The following is a 22,092-nucleotide window of genomic DNA, read 5'->3' as shown; positions in this document are numbered from 1 at the left end:
GACACTGTGTTAATGCACCGATCTCACCCCTCTAAAGTTTTGGGCTCATTTATTTTGGTCACAAATGCAGTTAGTTCAGGGATTTAAAACTAGACTGCAGCAGATGACTTACAAAACCAGCACATGCAGCACTGTATAAGTGACAGCATCAGCTTGAGAAAACCATAACTAGAATACTAATGGGCACTGTTGGTCAAGTTAGAGGTAATATTAGCAAAGCTGTCTGTAGGGGAAGCTTACACAGCATGTGTCCTATGTTCGGCTCTAGCTGTCAGTGTCATTAATCCCTCACATTCATAAACTCCATAAAAAAATCACATTAAAAGATTTCAAAAATGTAGCATGGAGATAAATATCAGGAAATCTGCTCTAAAATTATTATTATTCTACAACATATTGGCTTGCAGCCAGAGATTAGAAAATGGCAAAGAAACAAGTGGCAGGTGTTGCAGTCATCTGGGAAAAAAAAAAAAAGTGGGCTCCATTATATGTACCTAACAGATACTTGTCAGTTTCCAACTTCTATTAACTGTTGCATAAACCTTGAAATGGGAGATCTGGGACTTCCTTTACTATCTATCTGTAGAAGGACAAATCTTTTAAAGAAAGCATAGGCTTATCAGACAGTTTTTAAATTCACTACTAAAGGCTTGTCTGCACTGGCACTTTACAGCGCTGCAACTTTCTCGCTCAGGGATTGGAAAAAAAAAACACCCCTGAGCGCTGCAAGTTTCAGCGCTGTAAAGTGCCAGTGTAGACAGTGCACAGCATGGCTCCCAGCGCTGGGAGCTATTCCCCTCCTGGAGGTGGTATTTTTAGCGCTTTAACATTGCTAGTGAAGATGTGCCCTAAGTAAAGATTGGTCTCATCCTACTCCCTGAAGAGTTCATATTGCTAAAAACAAACCATACTATTTAACACTTTGGAATAGCAGTAGGCATTTCAGGTGAGGACGGGCTTATTGGGAGAGCTTTGTAAGAGCCCAGAGACTGTAAGAGAAGTGGTGAGTCAAGACTGAGGTGTATTAAAGTCAGGTGGTGCTGCTATAATGTTTAAGCGGCAGATAGTACTCACAAAAATGAGACTAATACTACTAAGTCTATGCACAAACATTTTAAAAGAAACAACTTATTCAGCCAACTAAGCTAAGTAGCTGAACATTCAAACAGATCAATTTAGATGTCATCTTGTGCCATGACATGTCTAAAGAACTGTTTTCAACATGAATATTTTACCTTTAGTCTAACAAAAACCGTTGTCAGTTTGTTTTCATTTTGATTACACTCTTCAATGGATAAATGAATTATGCTTTTCATCCACTGTAGGATGTTTTAGGGCCAGGTAGTTCTTATCTGATCATTTCTTTTCTCTGAATAGATAGCCTGACTATTCATAGTATTCCCTCCCACCCCCACTTTTCTTGTGCAGACTTAAAGCAAGTCAGTGTTGTCAATCACTAGGATAGTAATTGGTTCTACTCATCTTGGAATAGAGCCAGTAAAAATAGTTTCAGAGCTGTACTATACTAAATTTCTGTTAAAATGTATGTACACCCTAATAAGCCTATACACCACTGAAAGCATCTTCTATAGAGCTAAAAAGGACCAATGTGATCAGGACTAATTAGAGGGGAAATTTTCAATCCAGTGGGCCTTAAAAAAAAGTTAACCTAGCTATACAGAGACCATACTACAGACACTCCCCGGGTTACGCAAACCCGATTTATGGAAATCTGCATTTACAGAAAATGTTCCGTAAGTTCCATAAACTAGAAGGGATTTTTTTTTGTTTTTCACGAATGGTCGGGTATACATTCCCGACTTATGCAAATTTCGAGTTGCGCAAGGTGTTTCAGAACAGAACGCTTGCGTAAGTCGGGGAGCGTCCGTATCTACAACCAGGTCCATTATTCCTAGTCTGGGACTAATTAGCAGTGAAACCCCCAAGTCATAAAACAAAGATTGTATGGACTTTGTGTCGTGCACACCAGCTTAAAGCTGTGCTTAAAGAAGTCTCTACATCCAATTTATAACATCTGATGAATGCATAAACTTAATACCAAGTAGCTGTCTTGCAAATGTGTAAAACACAAACGTTTTCAGACCATGAAGTCTGATAATCTCTTATACTGTTTTGTTTGGAAAGGATGTGGATTTTATAAGCTTCTTTGATACAATGGAGAACTTTGATATCTTGGCTTCCTTCTATTACAGAATAATAGAGAGTGAAAGACGTGATTTCCTAAAACATTTAATCCTTTTGAAGTTAAGTTCTTTGCCTCTCCACAACGTGCCGTAATGTTTCCTTTCAATGAACAGGGTAAGGATAACAGAATGGAAGACTACTTTATCTTTAAAGCAAGTCCCTAATTTGAGTAAAATGTGCACTAATGAGATGCCACTGACAGAGCTTTAGTCACCATAAAGAGAAATAATATAGCAACGGGGTGAAGTGCTTCAAATGGAAGCTTTATAATAAACATCCAAAGTTGAGTTTTTAGGGGGCCACTGAGAAACTCATTGAAGATTAATAAGGATGGCACCCTCATAAATCACTTGCTCTGTGGATGGTTAATTCACTTTTGTTTGTCCATGCCTTCCTATTGCAGAAACAGAAAAGAGTATATTTGTGCAGGATATTCACTTTCAGACGTAGGAAAATTCCATATGTTTAGTTCTAGGGCATGGGGAAGATTCAGGGTATGTTGTGATTTTGCACAGGAGAACAAAGGGATTTCCCCCCCCCCCCCACACACACACGAGAAAGAATATAAAAGGCCCTGGAAATCCCTCCATTTTGTCTTCAGCTGGCTCAAAAGATAGCCTCTCCACGCCAAAGAGATGCCTGAAAGAAACTGGAACAAAGGACAGTAACTACTGGGATGTGATTGCTGGACCCAGAGTGCTCCATTGTGACCATTCTGGACAGCGCTCTCAACTCGGATACACTGGCCAGGTAGACAGGAAAAGCCTCGCGAACTTTTGAATTTCATTTCCTATTTGGCCAGTGTGGCAAGCTGATCAGCAAAGGTGACCATGCAGAGCTCATCAGCAGAAGTGACCATGGAGTCCCAGAATCGCAAGAGAGCTTCAGCATGGACCGAACAGGAGGTACTGGATCTGATTGCTGTATGGGGAGATGAATCTGTGCTATCAGAACTCCGTTCCAAAAGATGAAATGCCAAAATATTTGAAAAAAATCTCCAAGGGCATGAAGGACAGAGACTATAACAGGGACCCGCAGCAGTGCTGCGTGAAACTTCAGGAGCTCAGACAAGCCTACTAAAAAAAACAAAGAGGCAAATGGCCACTCCAGGTCAGACCCCCCAGACATGCCACTTCTATCATGAGCCGCATGCAATTCTAGGGGGTGCCCCCACCACTACCCCATCGCTGTACGTGGACTCCTGCAAGGGAGTCTCACACAACAAGGATGAGGATTTTGGGGACGAGGAAGGTGAGGAGGAGGAGGTTGAAGATAGCACACAGCAGGCAAGTGGAGAAATCATTCTCCCCAACAGCCAGGAACTGTTCATTACCCTGGAGACATTACCCTCCCCACCCTCCTAACCCAGGCTCCTGGACCTTAAAAGCAGAGAAGTCACCTCTGGTGAGTGTACCTTTGTAAATATAATACATGGTTTAAAAGCAAGCGTGTTTAATAATTAATTTGCCCTGAAGACTTGGGATGCAGTCACGGCCAGTAAGGCTACTGGAATGCAGTCAAGCAACATCCGTTCTTTATCTCTTTCTGTTATCCTCAGGAGAGTGATATCATTCATGGTCACCTGGTTGAAATCAGGGAATTTTATTAAGGGGACATTCAGAGGTGGCCGTTCCTGCTGAGCTGTGCGCCTGTGGCTGAAAAGAAATCATCCCCGCTTTTAGCCACGCGGTGGAGGGGTGAAGCGATCATCCCAGAGAATTGGGGGGGGGTTTAAGCTGGGTTTGTGCTGCACGTTAACCCGAAAACCGCAGCCCCTCCTTTTAAATGCCAACCCAACTCTCCCTTTTTTTCCTCCCGCAGCTGCAAATGTTTCAACGCTCCCCCTATCATCTCCGTCCCAGAGGCTAGCGCAGATAAGGCGGCGGAAAAAAAACGCACTCACGATGAAATGTTCTGAGCTCATGCAGTCCTCCCGCACTGAAAGAGCCCAGCAGAATGCATGGAGGCAGACAAATGAGAGTCCAGGAAAGCACAAAATGAATGCAAAGACAGGAGGGACACGCAAGAGGATAGATGGCTGGAGCAACGGGAGCGATGGCAGCAGTGTGATGAGACGAGGCAGGATGCAATGCTGAGGCTGCTGGAGGATCAAACTGATATGCTCCAGTATATGGCTGAGGTGCAGGAAAGGCAGCAGAGCACAAACCGCCGCTGCAGCCCGTGTAACCAACCACCCTCCTCCCCAAGTTCCATACCCTCTTCACCCAGATGCCCAAGAACGCGGGGTGGGGAGCTCCGGGCACCCAACCACTCCACCCCAGAGGACTGCCCAAGCAACAGAAGGCTGGCATTCAGTAAGTGCTGAAATGCAGTGTGGCCTTGTCCTTCCCTCCTCCACCACCCCTCCCGGGCTACCTTGGCAGTTATCCCCCTATTTCTTTGACCAATTAATAAAGAATGCATTAATTTGAAACAACAATGACTTTATTGCCTCTGCAAGCAGTGATCGAAGGGGGGAGGGCGGTTGGCTTCCAGGAAAGTAGAGGAACCAAGGGGTCAGGTTTTCATCAAGGAGAAAAACAGAACTGTCACACCATAGCCTGGCCAGTCATGAAATTGGTTTTCAAAGCTTCTCTGGTGTGCAGCACGCCCTGGTGTCAGGCTGCGTGTAATCAGCAGAGAGGCGATTTGCCTCAACCTCCCACCCCGCCATAAACGTCTCCCCTTTCTCTCACAGATATTGTGGAGCACACAGCAAGCAGTAATAATGATGGGAGTATTGGTTTCACTGAGGTCTAACAGAGTCAATAAACTGCACCAGCACGCTTTTAAACATCCAAATGCACATTCTACCACCATTCTGCACTTGCTCAGCCTATAGTTGAACAGCTCCTGACTACTGTCCAGGGTGCCTGCGTATGCCTTCATAAGCCATGGCATTAAGGGGTAGGCTGGGTCCCCAAGGATAACTATAGGCATTTCAACATCCCCAATGGCTATTTTCTGGTCTGGAAAGTAAGTCCCTTGCTGCAGCCTTTCAGACAGACCAGAGGTCCTGAAGATGCGAGCGTCATGTACCTTTCCCGGCCATCCCATATTGATGTTGGTGAAACGTCCCTTGTGATCCACCAGTGCTTGCAGCACCACTGAAAAGTACCCCTTTCAGTTTATGTACTGGCTGCCTTGGTGCTCTAGTCCCAAGATAGGGATATGGGTTCCATCTATCGCCCCACCACAGTTAGGGAATCCCATTGCAGCAAAGCCATCCACTATGACCCACAGATTTCCCAGAGTCACTACCCTTGATAGCAGCAGCTCAGTGATTGTGTTGGCTACTTGGATCACAGCAGCCCCCACAATAGATTTGCTCACTCCAAATTGCTTCCCGACTGACCGGTAGCTGTCTGGCATTGCAAACTTCCAGAGGGCTATCGCCACTCACTTGTGAGCTGTGAGGGCTGCTCTCATCTTGGTACTCTTGTACTTCAGGGCAGGGGAAAAGCAAGTCAAAGTTCCATGAAAGTGCCCTTACGCATGCGAAAGTTTCACAGCCACTGGGAATCATCCCAGACCTGCAACACTATGCGGTCCCACCAGTCTGTGCTTGTTTCCCAGGCCCAGAATTGGCGTTCCACGACATGAACTTACCCCATTACCACAATGGTGTCCAAATTGCCAGGGCCCGTGCTTTGAGAGAAGTCTGTGTCCATGTCCTCATCACTCATCACCGCACTGCCGTTGCCTCCTCGCCTGCTTTTGCAGGTTCTGGTGCTGCATATACTGCAGGATAATGCGTGAGATGATTACAGATCTCATAACTGCCGCAGTGATCTGAGTGGGCTCCATGCTTGCCGTGGTATGGCGTCTGCAAGAGAGCATGAGAGCAGAGTGGCAGCGGAATCGTGACGATGGTTTGCAGCCCTATTGCACTGTCTGCTGCCAGCAACAGCCAGGACATAACAGCAGCGGATGAGCTGAGCGGGCTGCACACTTGCTGTGGTATGGCATCTGTGAGGAAAAAAGGTAGCTATCCACAGTGCAACGCTCCGAAAGTTGACGCTAACCTCAGTACTGTGGACGCACTCCGCCGACTTACAAAGCACAAATTTCAGATCTTTTCCTCTTTGGGATAAGTCTCTGGAGATCATTGGTCAGAAGAACCTGAACAAGACAGACTGAGACTGTTGATGTCTTGAATGTCCTGCTGTGGAACCTTTTCCCACATCCATTGTGGAAGAAGTTAGTTTGCAAAGAATTTTTGAGTCTCTTACATTTACTGGGAAATCCCATATGTTTTTGATATCACAACCTCTTATGTCATGTTATGAAGCCTTTGAACAACAAGTGAAAAGGAATGCAGAGCTTTTTGGAAGAAGACAGGCATATATCCCAGTGGTCTTATTGTTGTTTTATCCTTACTTGTGAAGTTCGGAATCTGGAGTTTCCAGCCAGATATGCAGATAGTTGATGAATCTGGGGCACCCACTCAGGACAATTCACCTTTCTCTGCAGAGGAGTGGTTTCTCCCTGCCCCCCCAGTTGAATTCCCCCAAGAAGGAGAAACTTTCCTCTTTATTGATTTGTGGAGGGGTGTCAGGATCAAAGCCCTGAATTCAGGATCTTTTAAGCAGAAAGCAGAACTCTTGAGGAAGGAAAGACATCATGTGAATCATTAAGAATGTTAAATTTCTCTTCCTTTTCTATTTAAACAAAATCCTGTCTAACTTTGGTAAAGGGAAATGACTTTGGAGGCTCTTGGACAGAGCTAGGTGGAGAAGCAGTAGTAATGCGCCTTCAAGCTCAGCTAGGAAAAGTGACAGGGGGAGATCACCTACAGTGAATAAATTCACTATTGCCTTTGCTTAGAGAGAGAAAGAGAAAGAAAGAATGGGAGAAGGGAGATGAAAGTAACACAACAGGCTGCTCAAAAAAAATAGAACCACTGAAGAAAGGTTGCTAGGCACCACAAAATGAGGCTGGATGGTTAGCAATAACAGCAGCTGAGGCAAGGGCTGGGGAAGAGTGGTACAGCTGTCCCAGAGAGTGAGAAGCCCCTACAGCTTTTTCTGCTCTGGGAAAGATACCAGAAAGTACCCTTGTAAGAAGTGGTGCTGTGACTGTACCAGTAGAAACTGAAGTGTCCAGTTCCTCTTCATTTCCGGCCAACATACAGAGGGAAACTCTCCCATATGACAAGGAAGGTTTGTTCCTCCCTCCATGAAGGACTGAGCGGATTGGCATTTCCTCGCCACCTTATCTTCATCACAGTCTTATCCTCTATTTCAGGGGTGGGCAAACTACAGCCCATGGGCCGCATCCAGCCTGCCAGCTGTTTTAATCCGGCCCTCAAGCTCCCGCCCCAAGAGCCACCCCCACAGCTTCCATTGACCTGGAACTGTGGCCAATAGGAGCTTCAGGGACAGCGCCTGCAAATAGGGCAGCGTGCAGCAGAGCCACCTGGCCGTGCCTCTGCATAGGAGATGCAGCACAGAGAAAAACATAGTAGAAACAGTTAATATGAGAATTTAGTTTTGGTTATATTAACAACATAACTAAGTACTATTATAAAAATTATATTACAAAGGTATTGAACTCCAAGAACTATCAAAAGTACATGAGTCCAATAAGGTCCCTTTTAGTATATGAGCGCATCACCAATTTTTCATTAGAGCAAAAAAACCTACCAAAACAAAGCGAGTCAGACATGTATCAATGAATACATAATAGATTAAAGTCTCTCATTTTGTTCCCTACATACTAGCAATTTTCTAGGCTTACTGTCATCTAATTCAGTTCTAACATCCCTTATTAAAAAGCTTGATATGTAAAGAAGCTTAAATAACGGAGTTTTTAAAGACAGGGGCTAGGAAAGTCCTACAACAACTATAAATCCACCTCAGAAGTCTTGGAATGTAATCAAGAATTTGTGACATAATGGAAGAACGATTGATTTCTAGCTTTGTCACCTCCCCTTGCCTGCTCATTATCCTGTCCATGTGTGTAGATACTAAGCAATAAAGTTTGACAGTTAAAGAGATTAACAAGAGCTAATCGCAACCCTGGAGAATTCATGCTTCTAATTCCTTGCAATTATTCCCTTATTTCTACAATTTCACATCTTCATTATAGGAAAGGAACAAAAAGTTTGAGACATATTGATGAGGCAAGAAAGATAACTATGCTGAAATACTGAACAGGCAATTCCAGCAGAGCAAAGCTGTGCAACACTTCAGGATTACTCTGCTCCTCCGAGATACTCACCTGCTGAAAAATAATACTCATCACATGACACATGGAATAAGAGGCCTCATTAATTAAATGCAAAAGACTTAATGCAGCATTAAGAGTATGCTATTAGAAAAAAAAATCACAAATTACAATAAAGATGAAAAAACAATATTTTTGTTAGAGCTCCACAAGCTATGTTCTAGGATACAGATATCAATAGACCTCTTTCCCTATGCACAAATATGACACTTGAGATAAAGTAATGCACTCATACCCATATGGCCTACATTTGGATATATGGGGTCAAAACATTTTCTGCAGATGACAAGATTTGGCACATGATTGTTCCAAAGTTTGGTGGCCTTCATAACAGTGAAAAGCACCAGAATCTGTCTAAGGAGCAACTGGTAAGGTCTTTCTTTATAGTTAAGTGTACAGTTGAGAGATTTTTTTCCTTTCATTGTAAATGACACTGGCCAACTAATTTTAGAAGTGTTTTTAAATTAAATTTAGGTAAATATATCATGAGACAAATGTGTGTTTTAAAAAATATCTAAAATTAAACTAAACCAGACCAAAAAAAAATTTCATTTGCGCAATGTGGCTGAGTTAATGCTGTTGTGAAACCTTAACTTTTAACATTCTTATTTTAACTGTGCAACTGTAACTGGGTTTTGCATTTGTTTTAAAAAAAAAAAAGAGAGAAAGAAAAGCTAAAAATATTCCAGAGCTGGTTAGCTTGACCTTAGCAAGCCCCTTGCTCTACACCTTTTTCAGCAGAAGAGATTGTCGGATCAAGGAACTAAGAAGCATACACTTAATTAACCATGCACACATGAAAAAAAAACACACATCCATGTTAAATTTGCACTGCACACGAATAGATTTTCTCTTATGAATGACTAATACATACTTTTCAAAGAAGTTGTACCTCTGCTTTGTTTAAAAGTTTTGTTTCAGAGCCATTGGTATCCATGAGTTTCAAACTTAAGCTATTTTTGTTCATAGGATTTTTTTCAAGGAAAGGTGGTTAGAATATTTTAATTACATGGGGAAAGTTATTTTTGCACCATGTTTCCAAACTCAAAAGGATTTTGCTCAAATTTAAACAAAAAAAAAATCTTTGTGAAGACACCATGCATGGATAACTTCAGCCCCAAAAGATCAGTGTTTTAGAAAGTTACGAGCATGTGAAAACAAGGAACTCTAATGGGAGATTCTTCTGCAATTGCTACAACTTACCTTTCTTTTTTAGAGGGCCAAAGAACATGAAATTGAAAGATGTTTTTTCAACTTAAGAACTGAGTCATGTTCTACTCCAAAGTGCAAGTACATGAAAGTAGCATCTTCTTATAACAACTATAGACCTTCTCTTCAAGAGCATCCAGGAGCATTTGGTTACTTTTCTGACCAAAATAAAAGCTTTATTATTTATTTCTATTTCAGACCCAACACAACTAAGATAATGAGTTGGATTCTATGATGGCTCACACTCAGTTATCACAAATTCTAATTGCAGAATTTTTATTGTTGGTGATGTGAGAGCCCAAAAGTATGGAGCTTGATGTTCTGAATCCAGGCTGAGTTTTCAGCTTTAGGAGTTGGGGGGGGGGGGATTTATAAACTCATACTGAGCCAATCTGATCTGGAGCCATCAAGAGACTCTGAATATAGAATCCCAAGGAGCTACTTTGACAAAGTAACAGAGTAAAAAGTCAGTAAGACAATCTTAGGACTTACAGCTCCAAAAGTAATAGTATCTAACCTATTTGGTTGTTTACAATACACGTTATTCCAACGACCTTATAGGCATATAACTTGTTCCAATCTCCTTGCAACTAGGACTGTAGCTGTTTATTATGTACTTTGAATATGCTGGTATCCAGAATGGCACAGGTAAATTCACTCTGGGACCTTATCAAGAGTACAGTATCAGACAAAGAATTTATCTAGATTGTCTAGGAACTGCAACACAAGTGTTATGTAAATATCAACCTCTGTTTAGAAAATCCTGTAATAATAATGTACTGTGGCGGGTTAGGAAATGTCGCTTCCAAACAATATAGTATCTTAAAGGAATATCAAATTATGCCAAAAAAAATCAAAACAGACACTTGCCACTCTACAGAAAAAGAGCTTCTTTTCTAACCCAACTTGCTCTTAGGGTACATCTATGCTGCAATTAGACACCCACAGCTGGCCCATGTCAGCTAACTTGGGCTTGTGGGGTTGTAAAACTGCAATGTAGATGTTTGATCTCAGGCTGGAGCTCAGGCTCTGGGACCCTCACCTCTCATGGGGTGATGGCTCCGACTCGGGATGCAGGCTCTGGAGTGGGGCTGGGGATGAGGAGTTTGGGGTGCAGGAGGGTGCTGGGGCTGGGACCAAAGGGTTCAGAGGGGGATCAAGGCTGGGGTAGGGGTTGGGGCACAGGGAGTGGTAGCTCAGGAATGCAGGCTCCAGGCGGCACTTACCTCAAGGAGCTCCTGGAAGCAGCAGCATGTCTCTCTCCAGCTCCTATGCAGGAAGCGCAGCCAGGCAACTCTGCTGCGTGCCACCACATCCGCAGGCGCCGCCCCTGCAGCTCCCACTGGCCACAGTTCCCAGCCAATGGGAGCTGCGAGCGTGGTGCTTGGGGCAGGGGCAGCTTGCAGAGCCTCCTGGCTGCCCCTATGCATAGGGGCCGCTGCTTCCGGGAGCCATGAGGAGCGGCCCCCGACCCTGCTCCCCGGTGGGAGCCGCACAGAGTGGGGAAAGCCCCAGACCCCGCTCCCCAGCGGGAGCTCGAGGGCCAGATTAAAAGAGCTGGTGGGCTAGATGCGGCCTGCGGGCCGTAGTTTTCCCACTCCTGCACTAGAGGCATGCCTCCACTGCAAAGTTAACTCAGGTGACCAGCACTCAAGGTTAGCCTCAGCTGAGAATGAGCAAAGCGATACTAGAATTACGGTGTCCTCACTGGTGCCGCACTCACCCGGGTGCATTGCTAGGAATTCTTTGTACTGCTGCAAGCTGAGCCACTCTGATTCTTTTGGGAGAACCTATTTGTCCTTCTGGGCATACAAATGGAAGCCTCACTCAGGTTTTAGCCTTCGACCACAGACAAACCAGCTAGCCTGGGCTAAAAGCATCAAACTCAGGTGAAAGGATTATGTGTGTGGATGGGAAGGGAGAGTGGTAATGCCAGAGTAAGAGCCAAGTTAACTTTGCATTGAAGACCTATCTTGATTCAAATTTTTGAAGTTTTCTTCACAACCGTAACAGCTAGAGGTTTTACTTTATTTAAGATGAAAGCAGAGATACTGAAGATAGGGTGACCAGATAGCAAATGTGAAAATATCTGGACAGGGGTGGGAGGTAATCGGTACCTATTTAAGAAAAATCCCCAAATATGGAGACTGTCCCTATAAAATCAGGACATCTGGTCACCCTAACTGAATACTAAGATAGATTGCTAACACAGGAACAAACCAATCCAAGTTCTACTACCACCCAAAATGAACATACTTCTCTGAGCAAAGTTTTTTTTACCCTTCCTTCTTTTAAATTGTGCATTAAAACGTTTAAGAGAAGCAGGTTTAAGAACTACAAGGTGCATGCTTTATAAAGTACAGAAATTAGAGAGGGAAGAGATCCATTAGGTTAACAAAAACCATGCCCAGCCAGTGCAGAACTGCAGTCTGTTAGAATCTAGTTTTAAACATGGTGAAAGCACTATGGCTTACATATTCATATTGGAAGTTACTCCTAGTCTAATAAACCCTGTATTTAAGAAATTATTCCAGATATTGAACCTAAATTTCTCTGTCTCAGTTCCATCCCATTACTCCTCCCCAGGGGCCTTATCTACTGAAGAGTGCCATCAACTTCAATGGGCTTTGGATCAGGCCTTGTAACTTGCTTGGCCACTCTAGACAGTTCCTCTACTATCATTGGTATTTACAGCCTGCAAATACTTTAGGCTTGCACTCTTGTTGCCCCCCCCCCCACTAGTCAAACAGCAAAGCTATACATGTTCTACTTTAAATCTTTCATCAAAAATCAGCCCCTCCAGATCCCCAGGCATTTTAGAGACTTTTTATTGCAATTCTTTCCAGTTGGTTGGTATATTTCTGATACTAAGGTTTGTAGCATTGTATAATATTCCAGGTGCAGTTTCATTACAAACGGGACCACCACTTCCATGGTTTGGGACATGATACCTACAAATCAACTCACTCTCTCAGGAAAAAAAGGGGGTGGGTGGGAAATCCACATGAAATACGAGTTTGTAATGCTGTATATGTTGTTAGAAGAGCCAATTTTCTGTCCACCATCACCTCCATGTCTCTTGTTCCATTTTAGCATTATTACTTTCTAAGTTGCTCTTCCCACACTTTTGATTATTTGTGTTTTGGATTTTTTATGTGCTGTATTACCTTCCTTTTACTTTTCCTATTTTAATCTCATTTTGTTATTTCCTGCCCATTTAATAAAAATAAATAAATAAATAAAAACCCACCACACATCCTGAGTGCCTTTATATTAATTCTTTGTTCTTACTGATTTTTGTAACTTATCTCCATTTGGTACTGCGACTGAATGAAATTAACATTCTTCCAGATCCTGAAAGCATTGACATTTTTGATACATTTTGGAAACAATTTTAAAAGGTGGCAAACAGCCTTCCCTCCCTCACTTCCCATTTTCCCCTCACACTTGCATCTTGTTTAAAGAATTTGCCGCAAGTTGCCAGTGCGAACTCTTTCCTGGACAATTTCCCCCCTCCACATGTATGCAACCAACAATATGAAACAAAAAGGCAATGTAGGTTAAAGACCGAAGTTGTCATATTTAAACTGATCTATTCTCCTTGAAATCCAGGTATTTCAAATATCCCTGGGCAGCTGAGAATTTTCTTCTCAACAAGGAGATCATTTCAGGCTCACTTTTTTTTTTTTTTTAAGAAGGAAAAGGCCTCACACAGTAGCAAAAACAAAACAAAATCTGCTACCTCTCTTTTATTTCTCCTGGCAACCTTGAGGAATTCCATAAGGATCTGTAGTTGGGCAGCATGGGACTCCTGTAACAGAAAATTAAATTTAAAGAGAAAAAGTAGATTAATTTTATGCACAATTCACAGCAGGCATGGAAACAAATCACTTTCATTTAGAAGTAGGGGAAAGGAGCAGCACATTAAGTCACAATTACAAGTAAGGTGGTTTTGCTTTGCTTCTAGGTTTCAAAGTTCTGGCTGGCACATGGCAAAGTTTTACATTATATTACACGAATATTCTCCTTTTGTGTATTACAAGTGGTTAATAGGCAAAGCACATTTTTCATTCTCATCCCAGTTGGAGTGATTTCAGATCCTTTTGGAACAAAGGTTGCTCATCTTCCACTATTGGCAGATCTTGAGCTTTCACCTCTAATCAACCAACATGCCCAAGTGGAATAATTTGGTTTCAGAAAATGACAACCCTTTCCCCAAATGAACATTTCACAGAAGCACAAAAAGAGCTTCTGTAATGGAAAATAAATTTGCTAGTGAAGATTAGCTGTTTTGGGAAAGAGGTGTTTCCATTTCCTAAATAAATTAATTCTTTACATTTTCCTTTGCAATGACCAGAAACTTGAGGCGGCAAGAAGGAAACAGGAATGTAGATTCTCTCTCTACTCCAGGGGTAGGCAACCTGCGGCACGCGTGCCGAAGGTGGCACGCAAGCTGATTTTCAGTGGCATTCACACTGTCCGGGTCCTGGCCACCAGTCCAGGGGGCTCTGCATTTTAATTTAATTTTAAATGAAGCTTCTTAAATATTTTGAAACCTTATTTACTTTATATACAATAAAGTCATTATATATTATAGACATCTAGAAAGAGATGTTCTAAAAAGGTTAAAATGTATTACTGGCACGCAAAACCTTAAATTAGAGTGAATAAATGAAGACTTGGCACAGCACTTCTGAAAGGTTGCCGACCCCTGCTCTACTCCTAATATCAGTGCAGCACTAATACTAGTCTGGCATATGGAAGAGCAATTTGCACAGATCTTAGAAAAAACTCATTTACAGTAGGACTGAGTATGATTTCAAAGGTGGGCCAGGGGAAAGAGCATCAGGGATTCATTATGGGGAAAAAACAGCTGAGAAGGATGGGATAAACTACTTTTCTGGTTTGGTTCTTTTGCTATTGTAAGATGGTTCCATAATAACCAGAAAAGGAGGTAGGAAAATTTACAGAGGAACACGTTCAGTTTTTAAATCGGAATGGGTACCTCCAAAAGTGTAAGGGAAGCATTACTATTCCTACACCTAGATGATGCTTCTATTCTAAAGATGATAGTCTTATAACTGAACAGGATATCAGCTCCCATTTCAAAGCTCTCTGCTCAAACATTTGTGGTGACAACCTGATGTGTTTCATGTGTGTCATTCCAAGACTTCCAGAAGAGAACAGATTTACTATGAAGTCTGACCCCAGTCCAATGGAGAACTTTAAACAATACCCCCAAGGGGTCTGTCCTTGATACACAGGAAAGTAAACATGTAAATCCCCACACAATCTGATTAAAAGACCTCTTTTACATATAATATAGCCATTTTGTTACCAGAAATGTAAAAGGGATTTTATTTTAGTGTATTTCGTTTCCTCACAGGAAACGAGCAAAAAATTATGTCTTAATTGATCCTGAAAGCCTCCAAGAGTTCTTAATCAAAAATTATTGTTCTAATGTACATGCCACTGGCAAAAAAAGTCTGCCCATCCATGCATCAACTGCCAACTAATTCCACGTCCAATATTAGACCACTGTCCCTCTTACACACACTTCTTTATAGACTGTCATTAGGCCTGTCTCCTCTCACATGGTTGGTTTCAGCTGATCATTTTCCAGCAAGATATCCAGTTCCAGAATTATACTCAAATACCAATTATAACAACATTATACAAAAACAGACTTCAGTTTATTCATAGTGACAGACTGCTCTGTACCTTATACATTTTCATACTGCTATGATACACAAGACAACTACAGTTTTCCTTTAAGCATAAAAAGGGAAAGATCCTGATTTTCAGAGATGCTGATCGCTCAAATTCTCTTGGCTTCACATTGGGAGCTGTTAAGAGCTAAAAATCTCATGTTTCACAGTAACTTCTTCAAGGTGCAAATAAATTAGTAAACATATAGAGCTCCCCCTTATAGAGTTATTGTTTAGTTAGATCCTCAAAGTTTACATAGTTTGAAGTGAAATGTTCACTTAGCAAATGTCTAATTATATCAAAGAAAGACAGTGTACTCTAACTGCCACTTGCCTGGCAGGTCACTTTCTGTATTCCCTTTCCCACTGATATTTTCTCTCAGCTTTCCCTTCAGCATGATCCTGCCTCAAGTGAGATCATAAATAAATGTTTATTGTATCATACTCCAATACTGGACGTAGTTTGCTGTCATGAAAGTCAGTGAGATGGAGAAGTGCTCAATACTAGAGCAATGGGATCCTACAGAAAACCCTAAGATTAATTCTGCATTATGATTCCATTGCAGAAACAAGGAAATATTTTTGGAAGGAAGATGCCTGTGATTAATCACAATTTATTAGTAAATGAAATAAGAAAAGAAAAGCTCCTTACTGCCTCCAACTGCTTCTTCTTTTGCACAAGCAGCTCCAACATCAAGTTAACATTGGCCAAGTCAAGGTTATCTTGATCAGTTCCCAATAAGTCTTGAAATATCTGCCATCTGTGTCCATTCTAAAAAAAGGACAAGAGAGCAAAGTAAGAGAAGGTAAATACCAGTCAGAGTTATTTGACATAAGATATTTAAACTAATATTGCAGTATTTCATCCTTTGTAAAGTACACAACAAAGTAGTTTTCAGAAAGAAGAATTCCCAAAAAAGTATAGGAAACAAACAGTTATTTATTCTGTGAAGTATCACACCCCAGCAACAACTTATCTTGTAGGGGAAGTATTTTGAGGAACTATCCTATGCTAGGGTAGAGCTGTAAGGTAGAGCTGTGTGTTTATCACAAGTCTGGTGCCATTATTAACTTCAGGAATTGGCAAAACAAGTAGAGAAATATCTTTAGCTCTCACTAAGAAACAAAGCCAGATAAAAACTGACAGAGATAGGTCTATCTGACTCGATAATTCAAGATGTTTTGTTATGCTGCAGGATCTAAGAGATTGGTGAAAGTTCTCCAATTTTCATTTATTGATTACTCACGCGTTTCCAGTTAAGCATAGGCGTTCACAGGACTGGGGATAAAAGCGGTCAACAACCCAATATTGCGGATAAGCAAAGTTTATTGTTTTGCTATGGCATGTGTGCGTTACAGCATTAAGTATGAGTTACGTAACAAGAATATACTACATTTATCAAGTAAAGAAAAGCATATTTTCATTTCAAGATGTTCATTTCAGAAGTGATAGGTTCCATTTCTCCTTCATAAATCTCCCATGCTGAAACACACTGGATTTTAACATAAATAGAAAAAGTCAAAATAACTCCTAATAGGTGGCTTGTAGGGTTAGGAGAGAGTATATGTGTGTGAGATAAACATGATCCTATTTCAGCACTTCTAAATCATCCATATTTTAATAATTAGGGCTATTTGGACAGTAGCAACAATTCTTTACACTGTGGTTAATCCATTTCAACAAACAACTATTTCGATATGGGGTAATCCAGTTTTCAAATAAAAACCAATCTTGTCAGAGTGCAATTAACTGACGTGAGAAATAATTTTTTTTAAGTGTTTCAACAACCAAAAATCACCTAGGAATAAACTACATTTAAATTAGAAGTGTTGTAAATAACCTACTCAACCCAAATATTTTAGCCATAAGAAAATAAATGAGTGTCATCCACATACAACTGTATTTCCTTTTATAAAATGCTTAGTAGATAGTTTAAGGAAATCATAAATACAAAAGATCTCAATTTTAATCTGTCACTAAGGTACTGGAAAAAGTTATGTAATGTTAAAACAAGTCCATTTGATTTGAAACAAACTAATACAACCTGAAATATCTTCTAACACATGCTGGATTCCAGTAAGAATGGAAAAAATAGGAAGAACAGAATAAATGTTGGAGTTACGGAAAAGAAAACAATTTTTTCTCATTTGACGTTGCCCCACACAAAGTTTATTTTGGACAAAATATTACAGAATACTTGTAAATTTAAAATTAGTGATATCTTTGAAGATCCAAGAATTTTCAATTGAGGAGACCTTAAAAAAAAAAAAAAGACTATACACCTCTACCCCGATATAACGTTGTCCTCAGGAGCCAAAAAAATCTTATAGGTGAAACCGCTTTAATATCGAACTTGCTTTGATCCACCGGAGCGTGCAGCCCCACCCTCCCAGAGCGCTGCTTTACCACGTTATATCCAAATTCGTGTTATATCGGGTCGCGTTATATCAGGGTAGGGGTGTAATTATAATAAGGGCTAGTCTTAGAGGAAAACCTAATTCTGCTGAAATCAAAAATAATCTCCACATTGCTAAATGGGTACATCAGGCTGAATAAGCAAATTTAGGGAAAACATTCCAATAAAATGAGGAACACATTTTTAAAGAAATAAGTCAACTCCTTGAGGTGCATCATTCACATGTAGTATGGATAAAGATGCCACATTTGCTTATTATATACATTATAAAACTTCCTTTAAACAATTATTAAAGGGACTGGGCAAAATTGGTTAGCTAGTACAGGTGCTTTTAGCTGAACGTCCAATTCAACTGGACAGGAAGACTTGGGGATACTTCAACATAGTCTTTTAAGCAAGAACTCCTTATGAGTTTCTGTAGTGCAGGTTTCACTTTTATTTTTTAAATGCAACATTGAAAATGCAATTTTAGAACAAAGAGAGCAAACATACATAAAGTTTGTTAGTATACAAGTGTCTAGTAGGTATTTTTATTTGCTGCCAAAATGTAAACATGAGTATTTTTGGAATACACTCATTACAGTAAGTTTCCATGATAGTCATCTGTATCATAGAAGAACCTAGTGGTGTGTTTCTCATAAGTGTGCTATCAATAGAGAGCAGGACAAATTCCTAAGGGAAAATAAGAGCAGAGAGATTCTGACTAAATGCATCCCTGTATTCATAACATACACAGTGTAATAAACTTTGTACAAAATATGCTTTGTGAGGTGTCATTTGAAAAATAACTCATTGGCCAATATCATTGTGAAATATACGTAGTAACATTATATGTAAAGTTAAGAATTCCCCCTGCATGATGTTGGTAGCACATGTTCAACTGACACAGCCCTGACTAGGCAGGAGTGATTAAACAAGTCTGTCCTAAACAAAGGAATGTGTGTTTACCTCAAGTAACACTGATTTAGTAAGCAGGGTCCCCAAGACAGCAAGAAGGAGGCAAGGCAAATCTACATTTCAGCATACGCAGGGGAGAAGAGCAAGCATGGGGCCACCTTCACCCCCAGACTCCACATCGCATTCTTTACAATTTAAATAAACTTTGCTTTGGGGGTAATCCTCAGAAGAAACCACTACAAAGGGCGACTGGATTACAGCAGTGAGGGGCAAAACACAGATCTCTCCCTCTCCTTTTTCCCCCACCTAATACAACAAAGGATCCAGCCTTTTGACTTGGGGAGAGGAGGGAAGAGGAGAAGGGGCATCCTGACTTGAGAATTTGATCAGCAGTGTTGCTGGGAACATGTGTTAAGGATTTTACCTTGAATCATAGACTCATAGACTTTAAGGTCAGAAGGGACCATTAAGATCATCTAGTCTGACTTCCTGCACAATGCAGGCCACACAATCTCACCCACCCACTCCTGTAACAAACCCCTAACCTATGTCTGAGTTACTGAAGTCCTCAAATCATGGTTTGAAGACTTCAAGGTGCAGAGAATCCTCCAGCAAGTGACCCATACCCCACGCTGCAGAGGAAGGCAAAAAACCTCCAGGGTCTCTGCCAATCTGCCCTGGAGGAAAATTCCTTCCCGACCCCAAATATGGCGATCAGTTAAACCCTTAAGCATGTGGGCAAGACTCACCAGCCAGCAGCCAGGAAAGAATACTTTGTAGTAACTCAGATCCCACCCCATCTAACATCCCATCACAGACCATTGGGCATATTTACCTGCTAATAATCAAAGATCAATTAATTGCCAAAATTAGGCTATCCCATCATACCATCCCCTCCATAAACAAGTTTAGTTTGTTGAGTTTAGTTGTCACAATTTTAATTAATGCATGATTTCTTTAAACGAGCGTTATCGGCATGGAAGCATGTCCTCTGGAATGGTGGCGAAGCATGAAGCGGCATACGAATGTTTAGCATTCCTGGCACGTAAATACCTAGCAATACTGGCTACAACAGTGCTATGCAAACTCCTGTTCTCATTTTCAGGTGACACTGTAATTAAGAAGTAGGCAGAATTATCTCCTATAAATGTAAACCAACTTGTTTGTCTGAGCAATTAGCTGAACAAGAAAGGACTGAGTGGATGTGTAGGCTCTAAAGTTTTACATTGTTTTGTTTTGAGTGCAATTATATAACAAAAAAAAAAATCTGCATTTGTAAGTTGCACTCTCACGATAAAGGGTTTGCACTATAGTACTTGTATGAGGTGAACTGAAAAATACTCTTATTTTTACAGTGCAAATATCCATCATAAAAAATATAAAGTGAGCACCATACACTTTGTATTGTGTTGTAAACTGAAATCAAATATTTGAAAATGTAAAAAAAATCCAAATTATTTAATATATTTCAATTGGTATTCTATTGTTTAACAGTGTGATTAAAACTACGATTAATTTTTTTAGTTAAATCGTGTGAGTTAACTGCGATTAATCAACGGCCCTACTATTAAGTATGTCTGATGACATCTAAAGTAGGACAACTGCTTGCTTCTACATTCATGATGGAAGGCAGAGAAGGAAGGGTCAGCCAGAATGAATATGGCTGCTGTGATCCAAAGCTACTGATCTAGGCTTATTCCCCTTAAAGTAAACTCTTCCCTTCACATAAATAGTGAAATTTGTCCTGCATTAACCTAGGCTATTCAGCAATTCCCATCCAAGACCATTAATAAAAACAAAGTAAGAAGAGTTGAAACATACGGTGCTACTCACTGAATGGTCCAGTTTGAATCGCTTTTCCTCAAATCTTTGCTTCTGTTTGAGGATGAGCTCATTCACTAAAAATCAGAAAGAAAATACCATGTTAAGGCAAGAGATGGGTGAATAACTTAAACATTAAAAAAAACAAAATTCTGCTTGAAAACTGTTTTACCTACTAAGTGTTAATTGTAACAAGATTAACATAACTGAAAGATTAGAGAAAAATATGTTTTCAGATTACTGGGAACATCTGACAATGTTATCTACAAGCAGTTTCACTGATTCGCCCTACCTAGTCACTTTCTCTCTCTTGTCTTTCCTATAGCAACATGGGAGAGACTTTTCCTTTAAAACAAAAAAAAAAAACACCACACACAAAACACAGCAGGACCAGGAGTTAGGGGCAGGTGTAGTTCCCAAAACTTCTTTAGTTCATCTTTCTAAATTACTATAATCATTTAATTAGACTAATTGTTTCAGCTCTGGGAAAAGTACAATCAGAAAAGAGTGAAAGAGATGAAGTGGTAACTGATTCACTGCAGATTAGCAAATAGCATCAAACAGGCCAAAAAAATTTAAAAGCCCCCAAACAACAACTAGCTTCTAACAACATATTCTTTAAATATTTATTTTTTGGTATAATTTTGTTTCACATATTGATTTAGTCTCCCCCTACTCATTCTTTGACTAACAACCCCTGTTCCCCACACACCCAACACCCTCCTTTCTTTCAAGCTGCTTTAAAATCCTCAAAAAGCTTTATTAAAAGAAAAGTTTGATATATCAGAGTAGTTCACTCTCACTTTAATGGCCAAAAAAATATTTCCACATTTCAGTCTATAATTGTAACAAAGGAAGTTTGTGCATGCACAGGGGCACTCTCTAAATAGGAATGCTGCTTTCCACATTCTTGAGGGGGGAGAATCTCAGAAATATGATTTATACAGGTGCACAGTTGCATAAGTATTGGAGAGTCAATGTGAATCTGGAAGATAAAGTCTGAATGAAACATCAAGGCATGAAAAAATAGAAGATTTTAAATAATCTCAAACACCCAGTTGCAATTGTTGTATTTTTCTGAAAGAATTCAGTGGAGTTCTGTGGGGGTCACAGGGGTTCACCCTCTAAATATAACCTGCAGAACAAAAGCCTTACAGCTTGTCTACATGGGGAAATTAGTGTGCAGTATGGGTGTGAATTTAAATTGCACTAGCTACCCTGCACTAACTCACCATGTGGACATAGTATCAGAGGGGTAGCTGTGTTAGTCTGGATCTGTAAAAAGCGACGGAGAGTCCTGTGGCACCTTATAGACTAACAGACCTATCGGAGCATAAGCTTTCGTGGGCGAATACCCACTTTGTCAGATGAATGTCATGTGGACATATTTACTGTGCACTAATAGAGCCCTCAGCCAGTTTAACTTAATGCACTTCCAAAGTGCATTAAGCTAATGCACTCAGAGGAACTCAGTGCCTGGTAAGAGTGTCCGCACAGGGAGATAGTGCAGAGTAACTAGCATGTGCTAGCTACTGCAGGATTTTTTTCCCGTGTAAACAAGCCCTTATATAAGGTATCCCATTCAGATCTAAATGCGCTTTACAAAA

At 40.7% G+C, this 22,092-nt stretch overlaps 1 protein-coding gene across 3 annotated transcripts in view; it reads right to left on the bottom strand.

Annotated features, from left to right (window-relative positions):
- The window catches only part of COP1 (COP1 E3 ubiquitin ligase), a 198,974-nt gene that overhangs the window by 159,804 nt on the left and 17,078 nt on the right, over positions 1-22,092 (bottom strand). For 2 of the 3 annotated variants that reach the window (XM_045028092.1, XM_045028090.1), the window contains exons 4-6: positions 20,486-20,562; positions 16,003-16,122; positions 13,385-13,453 (exon numbers count right to left, since the gene is read on the bottom strand). In XM_045028092.1, the coding sequence (XP_044884027.1) occupies positions 13,385-13,453; positions 16,003-16,122; positions 20,486-20,562 (266 nt within the window). The remainder of the gene's footprint in view (positions 1-13,384; positions 13,454-16,002; positions 16,123-20,485; positions 20,563-22,092) is intronic. The other variant, XM_045028091.1, reaches the window with a different exon arrangement.

This window comes from Mauremys mutica, chromosome 8 (genome assembly GCF_020497125.1).
Source record: "Mauremys mutica isolate MM-2020 ecotype Southern chromosome 8, ASM2049712v1, whole genome shotgun sequence".
Classification (NCBI taxonomy): domain Eukaryota; kingdom Metazoa; phylum Chordata; order Testudines; family Geoemydidae; genus Mauremys; species Mauremys mutica.
The sequence above is the reverse complement of the archived record's forward strand: the minus strand, read 5'-3'. Positions and strand labels throughout refer to the sequence as shown.